The sequence below is a fragment of the Apostichopus japonicus genome, chromosome 8, assembly GCF_037975245.1.
Source record: "Apostichopus japonicus isolate 1M-3 chromosome 8, ASM3797524v1, whole genome shotgun sequence".
In the NCBI taxonomy this organism is placed as follows: Eukaryota; Metazoa; Echinodermata; class Holothuroidea; order Aspidochirotida; family Stichopodidae; genus Apostichopus; species Apostichopus japonicus.
The window spans coordinates 1,281,384-1,297,012 of NC_092568.1; the positions used below are offsets into that span (position 1 = coordinate 1,281,384).

Below are 15,629 nucleotides of genomic sequence, written 5' to 3' on the forward strand. Positions count from 1 at the left end.
ACTTAATTACTGCATATAGTAATTGTTGTAGGGCATAATTTCTGCTGGCAGAGAGTGTACATGATACCACAAGATTGAAAAAGTACATCAGGAGATTTCATAACCAGTTGAATTTAATTCAAGTTTATTTGTTATTTCATGTCAAATACAGAAATAAAGAATGTATTTTTACAAATGCTTTGGCTACAAAATGTGTAAACCTTAGTGATCAACCACCCAAAAAAAGGAAAGGAAAGAAGAACAAAATTACTATACACAAATAATCGGTTTGAGATAATGGGATAATGGGGCAAAAAGCCTTGGTAGAACGTAACAACCAATAATGACAAAGTAGTCAATTATTCAACTCATCAGGGTGATGGGTGGGTGTGAGAGAGGTACAGGGTGAGGTCAGAAGATGTGGAAGCCGGCTCCATGCTCTGGATGAAATTAAGTTGACACCTCTGAAATCAGCTGTCACCATTTGAGAACATTATATTGGGAGACACCTATTCCTGACAATCACACCCTCCCCAAACCTGCTTCTCATTTTTCCTTTTCTCTGAGTTTTGTACTCAAAGAAAAACTGATTTCTAAAAATGATGTATCAATACCCTTACCGATGCAAACATTAGCTCTTTTTGATAAATAATAATAACATCTTTGGTCCCAATTCTTATGTAGCATACTGAATCTTTCATACAAAATATCTGAAGTAACAGAGATTCTTGAAGTCTTAATACCTGCTATGGCATTAATTGAAAGGAATAACATTCAAATGTAGAGCTTGCATTCCTACAGGAGTATAATATTATATGGAGGGAGTTGTGGGTGGATCGGAATTGAAGTTCTTAGTGATATCATTTAGAATACATCACTTCAAACCTTTTTTGTATTTGATCAGTTTCTACCCTCTGAAACCACCTGACACATGCTGAAAGTATATCATTGCTACTGTACTTTTTTTTTTGCTACTGTACTGCCCAAGAAAGCATCTGCCAAGCACATAGTATCAAATACTTCAGATATATCATGGTCCCTTGAGTAGATTTTTCTTCTTCTGGAACTACCACCCCTCAATCTTGGAATGTTACCCTGCAATGACTGATTCAACTATTACCCTACCAATGTTGACTTTCCACTAGGTGTTCATTTGCACCCCATAAACACGTTTTCATTCATGGTATGTTAGGCCTCTACATTCTGCTAATTTTACAGGTCATCAGTTCTATTACCAGGTACATGCCATTCAGATTTCCTTGCTGAGATTCATATCCGGTCATCAAGGGCAAGATTTCTTCCCAAGTTGAGCTTAAAAGCAAACACTTTCCAGTTTGGTCATATCAGTTCCGAAGTCCTTCATCCTTCTATCATACACACGATCATCGTTATTATTAGTTAATGCTACTGTACCAGTTTCTCTCAGCTGTCTTTAACGCAGTCGACATATCCAACGCTCTGCTCTCCGTCGTAGAAGAAAAAGTTGTTATGAGGAGGATTCTTCTGTGAGGCAGCCTGAGTGGAAAGGAATCAATCATGTTATTTTGGACTGTTAAAAGGGAGGAATACAATCTTCACAAAATGCCTAGTGAGGAGACTCGGGAGAGAGCTGCAAAAATAATTGTTAATACTTACAACCCAAACTAATATACCTGCAAGACAAGAATACAAGGGATACAAAAATGGCGATGTTACCTTGATTACTTCTTGACCAAGAATTCCTCCAACAATGGCACATACTGGGCTAAGCTCTCCTGCTACTAGACTGTCAGAATAAAACAAAATAATAAAAACAAAATCAATACACATTTACAGTTTCACACTAGATAGCAATTAGAGTTTATCATCAATTGGATGACTGTAACACCGTTAAGAGATTTTATTCTTTTTTTCTGGATCTGAAAATTATCAATTTTGACTGCGGTGTTATAGTACAGACCTTGCAAAATCATCTTTTAAGTAGTCCTCTTTGACATCAAGGCTCTGAAGGACCTCTTTCTTGAGTTCCAGTATTTTACATCTGTCATTCTCGGCACTTTGAGGTTTAGGTCTCCGTCCCATAACGGATTCAAATTTAAGGAGCACTGCAAAGAGAAATGTCCAAAAAAAAAAAAAAACAGTCACAAAATTATGGTTTCCACATTTTATTCTAAAATGATTACAATCAAAAAAGGATATAAAATTTGTTAATTCAACATATGGAAATGCTAGGAGAAAACAGAATGAACACGAACATAGGTTGATACATAAACTTTGAACCCACCAACTTTATCTTCAAAATGATCATACAATGTCATTTGTTCATTTTCGGTCTATCAAAGTTACTTTCAGTCATGTTACTGTGATTAAGTTGATAAGTGAATGAGCGTAATGGATTTAGTTTAACCTTCAATCATCAGCAGCAGCTTGTACAACTTACAATAGACTCACTAACATACATTCTACAACAGGCACTCTGCCTAGTTCATAAAACAGTTCTTTTTCCTCCTTAAAATAAAGTATTACATTGGCAACTCCACAAAAGGCTCATACTTGCTTAATTCTTAAGGTATCTGTGCTTGGTCACCACATTACAGCATTATAACCAAACCTTACCAAGTATTACTCACAGTAAGTTTTAACTGGTGAAAATGAGATACCTCTGTATATGTCTTCACCATGTAAACATCAATTGATAAACACAAGTTACGTGTTTTATTTGCAAACTATTAAAAAGCATTTTGTAGCCCAGACACTTTTGTAAATTAATACTGATAACATGTAATATGTTAAACAGAATTTGAAATATTTTTAATGAAACAAGTTTTGCTCTACTGACTAGTCAAAGGAAAAAAGCTGAATTTTTCTTTGGGATTTTAAAATCGAACAGAATCTCAGCTAATGAACAAATTCAGCACAAACACTGCTTTAATAGTTTTGGTAGTGATTCTGGCAATTGTTTTTTTGTATAAAGTATATATTATGAAATGTATCAATGACCTTGTAACATAAAGAACACTGGTGGCACTCGCTTCATTTCCTTCTCGGGTATACCACCCCATTTCTTCTCTAGAGCCTCCTTGAATCTTGTGAAGTGCATCGTCCGTTTTATAAATACTGTTTCTGTGGCATCGACTTTCTGTTTCTTGGAGGGCCCTTCTCCACTGCTCCCTTTATTTTTTTTAGGCTTTTCCCTGAAATTGAGAGAGAATAGCTTAGATATTTAGGGTACAAACGCTATTATATTTAACATTTTAAACTTTCTTCACAATGTTTAAAGTATTTTATATTATGCCTTACGTCTATTTTATTTTTTTTAATCTTTTTCTGTGGAGTTGTATCACAAGTATCTATATCCTCCAATATTAAGATGATGGTAACATTTAGTTCTTCCCAAAAATATTCCTGATTCTTAGGATTTGTTTTTTAAGTAAGTGCAATGATGCAGAAACTTACCTTCTCTGCTTGCACTGTTGGTATTAATATTCATTGTACATGGAAACATTTTAAAGGTTAGATAAAAAAAATTAAGAATTATTTGCTAATAAACAAACATACTTCTTATGTCGATGACACAGGTGTATTCCATTTTGTTTGACAAAAGAAAGTCATTCACAATTACTTGAAATTTACAAAATGAAATGTTAAGGAGTATGCACAATTAGTACCTTGTTACCCCACCTAAAGAATCAATTATCTGGTATCACTTTGTGAAATGCTATGTAAAAGGTTAAAATCACTATACTAGTGCAAAGATGTTTAGCATATGAAACCAAGTTCACAGCCTGTCAAAACTGCAACACAAAATTTCAAAAAATCATTCCTGCTATTATTCCCCCTCCCCCCAAACCCCTCCATCTCAACTTCTCAAGTAACAAAATATTCCACTAAAACTAAATACTTCTTGCTTAGGTACTTACTCAACATAGTTATGCTCATTGAGATCTGAGAATGAATAACCGTAGAAACCAAAGATGTCTCCTCCAAAAAATTGAATGTTGTTCTCATGGCAAAAAGTGTTCACCTTCACAATTGTCTCAGGTTTGCAGTAAGTAAGGCACACGATATCAAACTGCTTGAAAAATGCTTCCTCTTTGTCAGTGACAGACGTTTCATTCGAAGTTACAATGACGTTGGGATTTAGCTCTTGAACTCTTGCTACAGAAGCAGTAGCTCTCTATGATGGAAAATGATATGTATGAATGAACTCATTTCTATGACATGACTTCTGTAGGATTTGCAACATCCCAGTTAATCATTTAATGTGCTCATAAAGACAATGAATGTTAATGAGCTGCATTTAAATGTGATTATACCACCATAGAAATAAAGTTTTTCATTTAGGTAAACATTTTGTCATATGATCTCTCCTTGCAATTTGTATGGTTGCTAGAAGAAGAAAAAAATCAAATTTCTTGTGGGAAGATACAGAGTGCAGTGAAGGTGCAGCATTGTGCGCACTGCAGTGATCAGTTCTGTCTTAGTTCATAAATTTTCTCCCCTACATGTTAGTAGGCATTAAGATTTTTATTTCTTGATTGAGTTGTACTGTGATGAGGGAACAGAGAATAGTTTCAAAAGCAAACTATCCTTGAACAACTTACTAGTATACAATTATTAATTGCATACTGTATAAACTATTAGACATACATTTCAACATTTTGCCAAAATTGATCATGTTGTATTTATATTCATAATTATAAATGATCCATGAGTAATAATCAAACTTGGATTAACTCTCTTGTATTTCAACAGTGTTTGTTACATATATATGTTTAGAGAATGCGGCTTGGCACCTACATTAACTCATTATGTACAGTATGCTGTACTTGAATTTAATTTGGATACACAATGATCATAATTTCAATGCAAATGAAGAAGTTTCTTACATTTTTACCAACGTCCTCTCTGGTTATCAGAAACTGTGAAAAGAAATCAGCTTCAGTTACAATTTGGTCATCCATCAGGGTAATAGATTTGATTCCTGCTAGGACAATATTCTTACAAACTTCTGCTCCAAGTCCACCCAAACCAACCAACAACATCTTGGTGACTCTCAACCTGAAGAAGAAATGGAAGACATGTAGACACTTAGGATTGTACAGTCTAAGTCCCTCAAATAGGGTTAGCTGATCAAGAAACACATGTCCATGGCCTATTTTAATGGCTAAACAGATAATATTCCCACAAGCAACTAGTATATATTGGAGCACTATTTTCAACTTATGATTCAACTTATGATCAACTCTGATTATGGTACTTCAAAGCATTTTTTGTTATCTTTCCTCTCTTAAGAAGTGAATGAAGTACATGGAATTCAATGCAGTCTTGATCTGACCACAAGCGCCCTACAATAACATACCACATTACACTAATAATGGTATTTTCCTTTATGTTCCTTTAATTTCAAGGTTGCACCCATTTGATTTGTGAGCCAGGGGAATATGAATGCATGAAGAAACCACAAATCCTATTGCAATTCTAAAAATATCCAACCAATTTAGCATTTCTAAAACCTTTGTCTATTTTAGAAAGAACAACTGACTCAAATTATTCCATTCGTAACATCATCAAAATCAATGGTCAGTCTCAATGGAAGGGGAATGGGATTGAGAGGGGATCAAGTTGTTTGGTTTTCTTACCCCTGAGGCTTTATCTGGAGTGACCTCTCTCAAAAAGTATCATTCCATACCTTCACAACCATCTGATATCAAAACCATGGCATGCACAATCCTGTTGTTGTACACGTGAATTAGATCCCCTCCCATTATACATTTTTATTATACATCACTGTCAGCAAGTGTTGTCTTCTGTGCAACACATAACTTTCAGTGCTGCTTCTCATTTTACTTAGCTTAGGCTAACCTCATCTCATAGCAGTCAGTACTGAGCTACACACTTCAAATTGTGTTACGTGGAAGAAGGCCATGTACTATCTCAGTTAAAAACAACGAAAGTGATATTTTGACTGTAAACGCAGTGAAGTAGTGAGCAAAACACTACAAAATTGTTTTTCGTGGAAGTAGGCCATGTACTATCGCAAGGACCAATAACGAAAGTGATATTTTGACTGTAGTGTAATTTGTAAATACAGTGAAGTGCCAAAGATACGAAAATATTCAATTTACTTACCTTTTCTGGGCATCAAGACCCCACAATCGAATTTGCCTATCGTACAACTCTGCCTCATCCTCGGTAATAAGCTGGTCTTGGTTGGCCATTTTTCAAATGCGACCTGTTCGTGTTACTTTTGCTTGAGTTCAGGCGCGTAGCCAGGAATTTGCCAAGGGAGGGGCGAAACTGTAGATTCGGCATTGCAAACTATCAGAGCCGTATATACGGCTCTGCAAACTATCTAAGCGTAGCGCCACCATGATGGGCGCGGAGCGTACAAGAAAATTTTGGCTGGAAATGCCTCCCAGATTGCTGGAAAAGGCACTTCCCAGGCCTTGTTAGTTGCATCTTAGCATTTTCTCTTTTGAAAATACTAGCGATATCATAAAAACGTTAAAAAAAAATTTAAAAATATGCTCAAGGGGGGGGGGCGCCGCTGCCCCCTTCGCCCCCCCTTAGCTACGCGCCTGCTTGAGTTTCCTTATATAGGGAAAATGTTAATACGAGTGACTAGACTCCGATATGGGAATTCGCTGAAGTTTGACGCGGGAGCAGTGGGTCAAAACGACAGATCAATAAACCGCCGACCATTGTTTTATGGATGAATTTCTGCATATCTGCCAACCCAAATGGTTCGAATGAAGTCGATGAGGTCAAGAGGAAATTTTAGCGCTACTTTTTAGAAAACGCCAAGAACTTTCGTTGAAATGACATTGTAAAAGCAGCAAAGTGAATGCATGAAGTATGTTTGTGCCTTGCTTCTTTCTTCCAAGCTTTTCATTTAGCATGCTCTCAGACTTCCGATCAAGAAAATAGAAAGGCATTTTGCCGGAGGGCTGGCACCTACAGCAACTCGTTTCATAGTTGTTGCTGAAGGTAACAGGTTATTTTCAAGGGCATCATGACGACAAAAGGTAGGGGCACTCGAGCCCTTCCTCCTCCCCAACAGAGAATATTTCAAATAAAGGCATTATTGGAAACAATTTTCAATTAAATCATGCTTTTGTATTTAAAGTTGAAGATCGCAAATTCATAACCTATGACCCTAACCTGGATTGCTGCAAATTATGGGGAGGTGGGGAATACTGATGGAAAGAAGTTAGGACTTTTGTTGCACCTTCCCAAATGTAATCTATAGGAAATTTTTACCACAACTGGCCATCTGGCTACACTCTATCCTATTGTCACAAACTCATGAAATCCATCCCTGTAAAAGAAAATATACCGACCAAAGCGTTCTTATAAAGCAGGCATTCAGTATCAAGAAAGGTGTATGCACAGGCAAAAAAGCAAAACAAAACAGAACAGTAAAATGTTAAATTTTCTGAAGATTTATTGCAGAGAATTGTCTGATAAATAAGTTACTATATCGATCCCATGGGTACTCGATGGTAATCCATTTTCAACAAAATCTCTCCCTTTGCTTTGTAGGAGAGTGTCAGAGAAATAAAGCCTGTTTCCACTTTGTACCTGCTCTCAGTTCGTTATTAATGTAAAAGACATTCAGTATTTATATGGCTCAAGTCTGTCATTTCTTTGTCCATAAAACTGGACTATTTGAGTGAATTTACCACTATGAGGAACATAACTAAGAGTATGAATAAATGTCTGGAGCACACAGATTATACAGTACTTTACAGAGACTTTACAGTCAGCAGGAGAAAAAACAAATAATCATCACAAGTTTGTTTAATAAATAAGAAAACTTGAAAGTAACTATGAGCGAGTCTGGACATCTTCGGAGTACATAATGGTCAATGCAGAAACATTCCTTGAAGGAGAGTCAATTTAATCAAACTCCCCAATATCTTGACTATGCTCCTCTACCTCTGTAGAGGATCTTGGCCAGAAAGAAAAAAAAAAAATTAATGACTTTTATAAATGTTATAAAGTTTTACATCACTTTTAGGGGTCTGCTGAATATAGCCTATGTTTTGCACAAAGCATGACATTAAATGCTTATAAAGTAGGATGCTTCAATGAAACATACAAAAACTGACATTTTTTGTCTGGAAACTATTAAATTTGACTTCTGGCGAGTCTGTTTATCATACTCTGGCATTATTACCTGCACTTGTACTCGTCCAATGTGGATTTACACTTGTACTCGAACTCGGGGGCGCTTTGGAAATTTAGTATCGATACTAGTGTAAAATTATGCGTACATATTGTACTCATGCTTAGTTTCACTTGTACTTGTATTTGTACTCCTGTGCTGTTGTACTTGTACCATAAGTTTGCTAATTATCTTGATTAATATAGATATATATATTTCAGTCTGATGTTTGTGTAAGTGTACAGTCTATGGTTTTTTTCTTGTTACAAATGATCATGCTCTTTCACAAAGGTATCCATTGTGCCCATCTGGACTGAATAAGAGCCTTCAGAGGTGGCAACATGGCAAATGACCTAACCATCTGGTCAACTCGATAAAAGTCTTGAGAGTTGTAAGATCAATTCCTCCATTGCCCGCGTTGGTTTGGTTAACGGTACAGGAGAGGCGGATGCTTCGTTGCTCTGCAGAGAGAAAGTATATGCCACTCATTTATTTTGCCCCTAACATATATTGGTATTGCAATGATATCTAATCCTGTATTGTACCGAACAAATATATCTCTATTAAAATTGATATTTAATTGAAGTAGAGGTGCTACCTTCCATGGTTGTGCATGTAGTTACATACTTCATCTCCTATCACCACTCAACTTCCCCCTCTCTTACACCCCCCCCCCTCCTCCAACTTCCCTTCATCTTCTATTTGTCTCCTAACTTCCCTCCCTACCCTCACCTGCACAACTATATACAATCAGGAAAAACAGTCATGTGAGGTCATGAGAGGAAAATTGCAGTTTATAGATGTGCTGCTCTATAGAATACGTCCTAACCATAGAGTAAAGCAATCTATGGCCTGTCACAAATTAAAGAAGATTTTGATGCAAATTAGAAAGGGATATTTTGATCGGTACTGTTATGAAAATTTTTGGGATGTATCTCAAAGTATGGATATTTCATGAGACACTTTGCTTTGGTATTTACATTATATAGCAATTGGTGACAGGTTACTGCAACAAGATTGTTTTATTTTTACAAGACAAAAGGAAGACATTTTGAACTTGTATTCGATATAACGGATAAAAACCATCTTGACCCCACCCGACCCCCTTCACTCACCCCAATTGAAAGATTAACTTTACCTTTAATTCTTCTACATGATCTCTTAACTCTTTGATCGACATATCTTCTACAGCGGGACACCGAATGCGGATTTGCTCTAAATCTTCATTCTCCAAGAATATACTAAAACCTTGTGGTAAAAATCCTGAAAACCCACATAGCAGCTGCCTGTCCTCTTGAAGAATATCAACAGCAGAGAGAATTAGCTCTGGCATGTGATGGATGCTGGCAAAATAGACAATGAAGACAACAACGTTATATTAATATAAATAAATGGCTTGATGATACTCCTAGCATAAAAAAATGCACATGTCATTTCTTTAGAAAAAAAAATTCATACAGTCATTTGTAAATGTCAACTAAAAAGTTTAAAACAAACAAACAGACATGAAACAACAAAAATAAAAGGGGGGGGGGAGAGTTGTACTTACTTTCCTTGTGTGAACTCCTGAAGTACCTTTAAGAATTCCTCTTGTTTAGAAGTTTCTCCATTGAATGCAGAAGTGAATATTGCAATATAACTTGTAGCCTTTTCAATTGTTCTGTCCTGGGGTTGGCCTCTTACAACTGCTACTGGTGTTTTACTCCCTGATGCCTTTGTGGGTGATAAGAAGAAGGGATTTATACCAAACTAACAAAATCACATTCATACTTTTTTATCTGAAACTAACTATGATTGAAGAAGGTACATGGTATTAACAACTTTAGTACATCTTATTCTTCTTTTCCCTTAACTTTAGGAAAGTGAAGAAGAGGAAATGGTTGGGACCATGTCAAGGTATCAATACACCAGGCACAGTAGGGACCGCACTAGTGGCAAGATGTTCTATCTGGTGAGAAACTGTCTTCCTGTCACCATTCTTCAATTGCAAATGTCTGTTGCATTAAAGTGTCAAGGAATATTTAAAACTTCCAAAGAGGCAGGATTTACACAAAATTGCAAACAAAAAATCTGCTACCAGCTTGGTTTACCAAGTAGCTTGGACAAATAAAACATGAATGTGGTCTGCTGGGAATTTACATAACACGTACATTGGCAACACAGGAATTTTCCAACAATTTTTATATTGTTTATAATATATTACGTTATATAAATCTGATGAGCCAATGGTGGGACTTAACTTGTACAGGACTATAAACCATGAGGTATCTTTCACAAAACATTCCAGACTACTTTACCAGGTATGTGGATATTTTTTAATGGGCATTAGAAATCAAGAAAATAGCTGCAACTCCCATCAAATCCATCTAAGATTGACCATTTAAAAAGTCTTACCTTAATACTAGTTTTATTTATGAACATTAGCTAATTATGCACATTGACGATGTTAAGGGAGTGACTGCCTAATATTCTGTAATGCAATATTCCTTTGTATATAAAACCTTCATTTCAAGGATGCTAAACACAAGTTTGTGGCCAAAGGTGATTTTTTGAAATATTATGTTGTCTTCTTTGTTAATAGAAACATCACATTATTCAAAAGATATATGTTGGCTTGTAATTAAGGGCTAACTTTATTAAGGGCTAACATAAGAAATCTCGATGCAGGCATCCCTACACGTCATAGTTTGCACATATTTAACAAGTTTCCAATTATCAAAACTTCAAATGTGTAAATCTTGGAAACGAAAGAAGCTTTTTGAAGGTGATTTTTACACACAACAAACGCACTGAATATGAGGCAAATTGGCAAGGTGTCAGTAGTACTTTATTAAGGGATCCTGATGAATACCTTTTTAATACTGTAGTACTTACAGCTCTGGGACCAACTCTACTCTCTGGAATTTGGAAATGGATATCTGGAACAGCCTCTAATTGTATCGTCACTGGCCCATCGTTCTGTATATGTACCTGCATGTAAGCTGCAAACTTGCCATCTGTAATAATGAAAGATGTCATGACAGTCTTTTGTAGGAGCTCGACTATTTAACTAATTCAACCAATATATTCAGTTAAATTCTTACTTCTGAACAGAATGGTTATTGAAAAGAAAGGTGGTGGTGGTGTGTATGTGGGGGGGGGGGAAGGGTGGGAGACTGGTAAGGGAGGAGAAATATGTCCCACTCAACTTGATTTGCTTTTGTTTCTCTTCAAACATCCACCCCACTTATTAAATCATGACAACAGAAACACAAAATCTCTAGCTATGGTCATTTAGTTGGAATAGCATGCAGATATTTTCCTCCCAGATAGACCCTCTACCACTTTATCTTCCTTGCTATATACCGCAGGGGTTCTCAATATGCAGTGCACGGGCAAAATCTGGTCGTCGAAAGATTTCAGTCCTGCCTGTGAAACAAATTGGTACCCCCAGCACCGTACTGGCTTACCTTACGTATCGCTCAATGTATGTGTAGTGGAATCCTTGGTTCTCTCTGGCCCTTATTAAAGTTTTTCACGGTCCTAGTATAAACTTAACTGAGGATTCCTGCTATACAGGAATAATTTTCTGTAGCTGAATTTTCATCAAAGAGCTTTTGATATGGCTATTGCATTGACCTAGAATCTGAGACAGGCACACATCAGGTCATCAGCACTAGAAAAGCCTCAGTTCACCGACTGAGGCCGCCTCTACAATGAAGAGCTGATTTAGACTGTAAAATATATGAAAATATATGATAAATATGAGTACTTTTTCCAACATTCTCAAGGAATTTACCTTTTATTTTTTCTGAATTGTAACCTTTCCTTAAGATGGCAAGAAAGTCATCATAATACTGTTTAGATTCTTCACCAGGCATGGCATTGTGGAAATCTGGTTTGTTACCTTTCATCACCGAATACAGAGTAAACTGGAAAGAGAAAGATTTATAGTTGATAATGTTGAAGTATTTAATCATGATTACCAATCAGTGCCAGAAATAAAAGTTGGACAGGGTATGGACAGGGTAAGGTCACTTATTAAATGTACAATTTTATGGACAAATTTAATACAGTATAATTGCAGTAAAATGAACAGCTACCTTTTATCAATAATCTTTTTCATTTTTTGTAAGGTACCAAAGAAACTACAGCACATAAAATATAGATTTCATGAAAATTTAAAATACTATTATTTTTTCTGGGGATGTTAATTTTTTATTGAGCATAGACTGCTGTCAAAGTTGTACTCACCTGACTCACGCATAAAATTTCAAAATTTTTGTCTTTCACGCTCTTGCACCATCTTTTGCCATTCTCGTCATCAAACACTCTTAAATTTTGCACTTTTCTTGCCCTGTAGAAAGGGAAGAAACCATTAAATTTTAAAACATTGTTTTTTAATTACTTGGCCCTATATTTCTGGCAATGCTACTGAACTTTTATGGACAAGCTGTAGGCCAATACAAATTTCTAAAAATTAGGATAGTAGTTCGGGATCATTGAATGTGACTCCTATTTGACTCCCATATGCATGTCACAATATTTTTTTATCAAGCATGAAATCATCTCATTATTGTGCAATGCACTCATGCAATTTTAACTGGATAAACTGCAACACTCAATAACAGAAAAAAAAACCTGTAAAGTTGGATGAATGTACTTCATTCCAAAATATCTCTATTATTTATTTTTGGAATCTCAGACTTATATTATGATTCAATCAAGCAGTAATGGAACATTTTTGTTTTTTAGGTTTTGCTGCCAAGGATTACATGAATTTCCTGTGATGATGGCGGAAATGTGATACACCCGTGAAAAATTATTCCAATCTTAGCCGATACTTACAGATATTCTCGTTCTTTAGGAGTGTCATCTCTACAGATTCCAACAAGGACACATAGTCCTCTGCCAATGGAGCTGATCAATTCATCACCAACTGAAAATAAGTTAAAAACAAGTGAAAATGTTCACAAAATTCTAAGATTATATATACAGTAAATATCCAGCAATTTCTGATGTCTGCAGTTGGTTATGAAAATATTGTCTCTGTTGCATTTAATAGGTCATATATAAGTAAAGTTATGAAACCATACAGAACTGTAGAAAGCAAAGTCTATGCGTTAAAAGTAACATCCCCATTTCTCATTTGTCCTTTCTCTATCATCTCTATCATCTCTGGTATGTTCATCTGTCACCATTCACTTTACAGCAGCAAATACACTTTCCCGTGTACACCATAGGTGATTGCCTATTATATATTATACATGTACACTCGCGAATGTACAAATTCAGCCTACCATGCCCAGTTGGTAGGTACATAGCATTGCACATAATACACTCTCACACTCAAACCACAGTTCATAAACCGTTCTTCGAAATCCCTGAAATAAAATTCACAGATCAACTTTATGGTAAAAAGGAAACTTAAAAGTATTTGGAAGAAATTAATTTTACAGCTAGGGCTCGGGTTCAATAGCCATTTAAATGTTTTAACTTTAGCAAAAACTTAACAATTGGTTTGGTCTAATTGGCTGACTAATGCATATATACATAAAATATTTATGCCTTTCCTTTGTCAAGAAACGAGAAGAAATTGCACCGATTCCAGGCAGAATTTCAACCATGAGTGTTGTATTTTTTATCAAGCATTTGCGTATCACTTTCTAAGACCTAGCAATCCTTACTAGTTAGCGGGTCTGTCAATTGGAAGCAGCAGTATTATTCAAACGGTTACTTTAGTGTTATATTTATTGTGTTTACTGAAACTGTTAACAGTGGTACTGTTTACTTTACACTGGTCAGGTACTGGGTAGGCCTACAGCGGTATGGCCACATTAGGACAATTAGGCTGAACAATGAACATGCGTCGCTACATCAATTACCTGTTACACTCGCTTTCGTAACTCTTTGAACCACAACCCTCATACTTTGGAGTTTTGATAGGTGTTTCTTGATTCCAAGTCCGTTTGCTAACCGCTGATCATGCAAGGTAAGAAGTTAAACACCATAACTCAAGAAAATGAAGTTGATTATTTGCGTATCAGAGACCATTTTCAAGGTTATCGCACTTGCTATGTTCAACTGCAATAGCCGATAAAAATGCTAATGAGTCATGCAGACTGACGTGACGACACAACCCAGAAGTTAATACATTTCTGTGCCACACTGGCGCGCCTTAAAATTAAAAGTAGTTTGTAGTACAATCTTTTGTGTATTCCTAATTATATACCTATTTTATAGTCTAAAATACGGTATACCTCATGCACAATGCACGATTTTCCAGTATAAAATTTAATATAATATTTTAAGGGCCGAGAACCCACATACATACCGGGCCCTACATGGGATTATGCTTCAACCACCTCACGACCTCGTCCCTCCTTTTTAAAATCCTGGATTCCTCCCCTGCCATATGTGAGGAATGTGCGGGGCCACGACCCACCGCATATATATATATATATATATATATATATATATATATATATATATGTATATATGTCTCCGCACGTAAATCTTCTGCGGCTATAGTGAAATGTTTTGGATGATCAAAACACTCGTATATAATTTGAGAGAAATGAAATATTCTGAAGAAACAAATAGGGTAATGAATACAATGACTGATGGGACCAAAAAACGTTGTGGGAGCGAAGTTTCAATATAACAGTATAGTTGTAACATATACGTATTATTATTATCATCATTGTTGTTGTTATTATTATTATTATATTATTATTACTATTGTTGTTTTCCCTCCTATATTTTCTCTCTTTTCTTCTTTGGAGTCTTCTTTTTTTTTAAAGCCAGTATAGGCTCTTCAGAAGACTACCCTAATATTTATGTGAAAAAAAATATCTGTGGCTGGCCGGGGAAGTTGCAACTATGCATTGACACCGGCATGCAGGGAGCTATGAAAGAGTGTGCACAACTATACGAGGGGCTGGGGAGGCGAAAAAAGGGCGAGGTGAAAAAGGGCGAGGTTTGAGGAGATTGTCTTTCGATATAGAAAGTCGAACGTTTGTGTTATATGTCGAAATTTCGACTAATGACTTCCAATTTAGATATTCTATTTAGCCATTTAAAAATTTCTACATGTATTTATGGAAATTTATGGAATTTCCGACAGCATTTTATATATGAAAATTTCGATTATAAGTTATCTAAACTATATTTATTCGATATGTCGACATGTTCGGTCGTTTTTTATTGGTGGAAAGATTGCCTAATGATAGTCCTGGGAGTGGAGGGGATTTCCTTGCCAATTGCAATGATAAAAAGTAAATAAAGTTTAATTGACGTTAACAAAAATTGCTCAGTATAGCTGACACACAGTGCTACACAACTTCAGTTTATTTTTGATCGCCCTTTTACAGATTCAGTGCGCGGATTAAGTTCCTCGGTCATTAATGATAAAAGCAGAATGATAAACGATAAATGCAGAGAATTGAGTTTCTTTATAGGTTTATTTTCTTTCTTAATTTTCGGAAACTAAGTTCCAAGTTGCGATTAAAGGAAAGATCTT

At 35.9% G+C, this 15,629-nt stretch overlaps 2 protein-coding genes across 2 annotated transcripts; both read right to left on the bottom strand.

Moving 5' to 3' along the window:
* Positions 1-107: 107 nt before the first annotated feature.
* On the bottom strand, positions 108-6,284 carry LOC139970887 (SUMO-activating enzyme subunit 1-like). The gene is made up of 7 exons (XM_071976946.1): positions 6,091-6,284; positions 4,848-5,019; positions 3,879-4,135; positions 2,959-3,152; positions 1,919-2,063; positions 1,675-1,744; positions 108-1,494 (listed from the first exon to the last, which is right to left on the bottom strand). Exons 1-7 carry the CDS (start codon positions 6,177-6,179, stop codon positions 1,402-1,404), a joined length of 1,020 nt encoding a protein of 339 aa, XP_071833047.1. The 5' UTR covers positions 6,180-6,284; the 3' UTR covers positions 108-1,401.
* A 1,103-nt stretch (positions 6,285-7,387) lies between these two features.
* LOC139970888 (uncharacterized) lies at positions 7,388-14,171 on the bottom strand. Its single transcript, XM_071976947.1, has 8 exons — positions 13,993-14,171; positions 12,956-13,046; positions 12,362-12,464; positions 11,907-12,039; positions 11,003-11,124; positions 9,678-9,841; positions 9,267-9,471; positions 7,388-8,589 (listed from the first exon to the last, which is right to left on the bottom strand). The coding sequence occupies exons 1-8, from the start codon at positions 14,033-14,035 to the stop codon at positions 8,494-8,496; spliced, it is 957 nt and encodes a 318-aa protein (XP_071833048.1). The 5' UTR covers positions 14,036-14,171; the 3' UTR covers positions 7,388-8,493.
* Between the last annotated feature and the right edge of the window lie 1,458 nt (positions 14,172-15,629).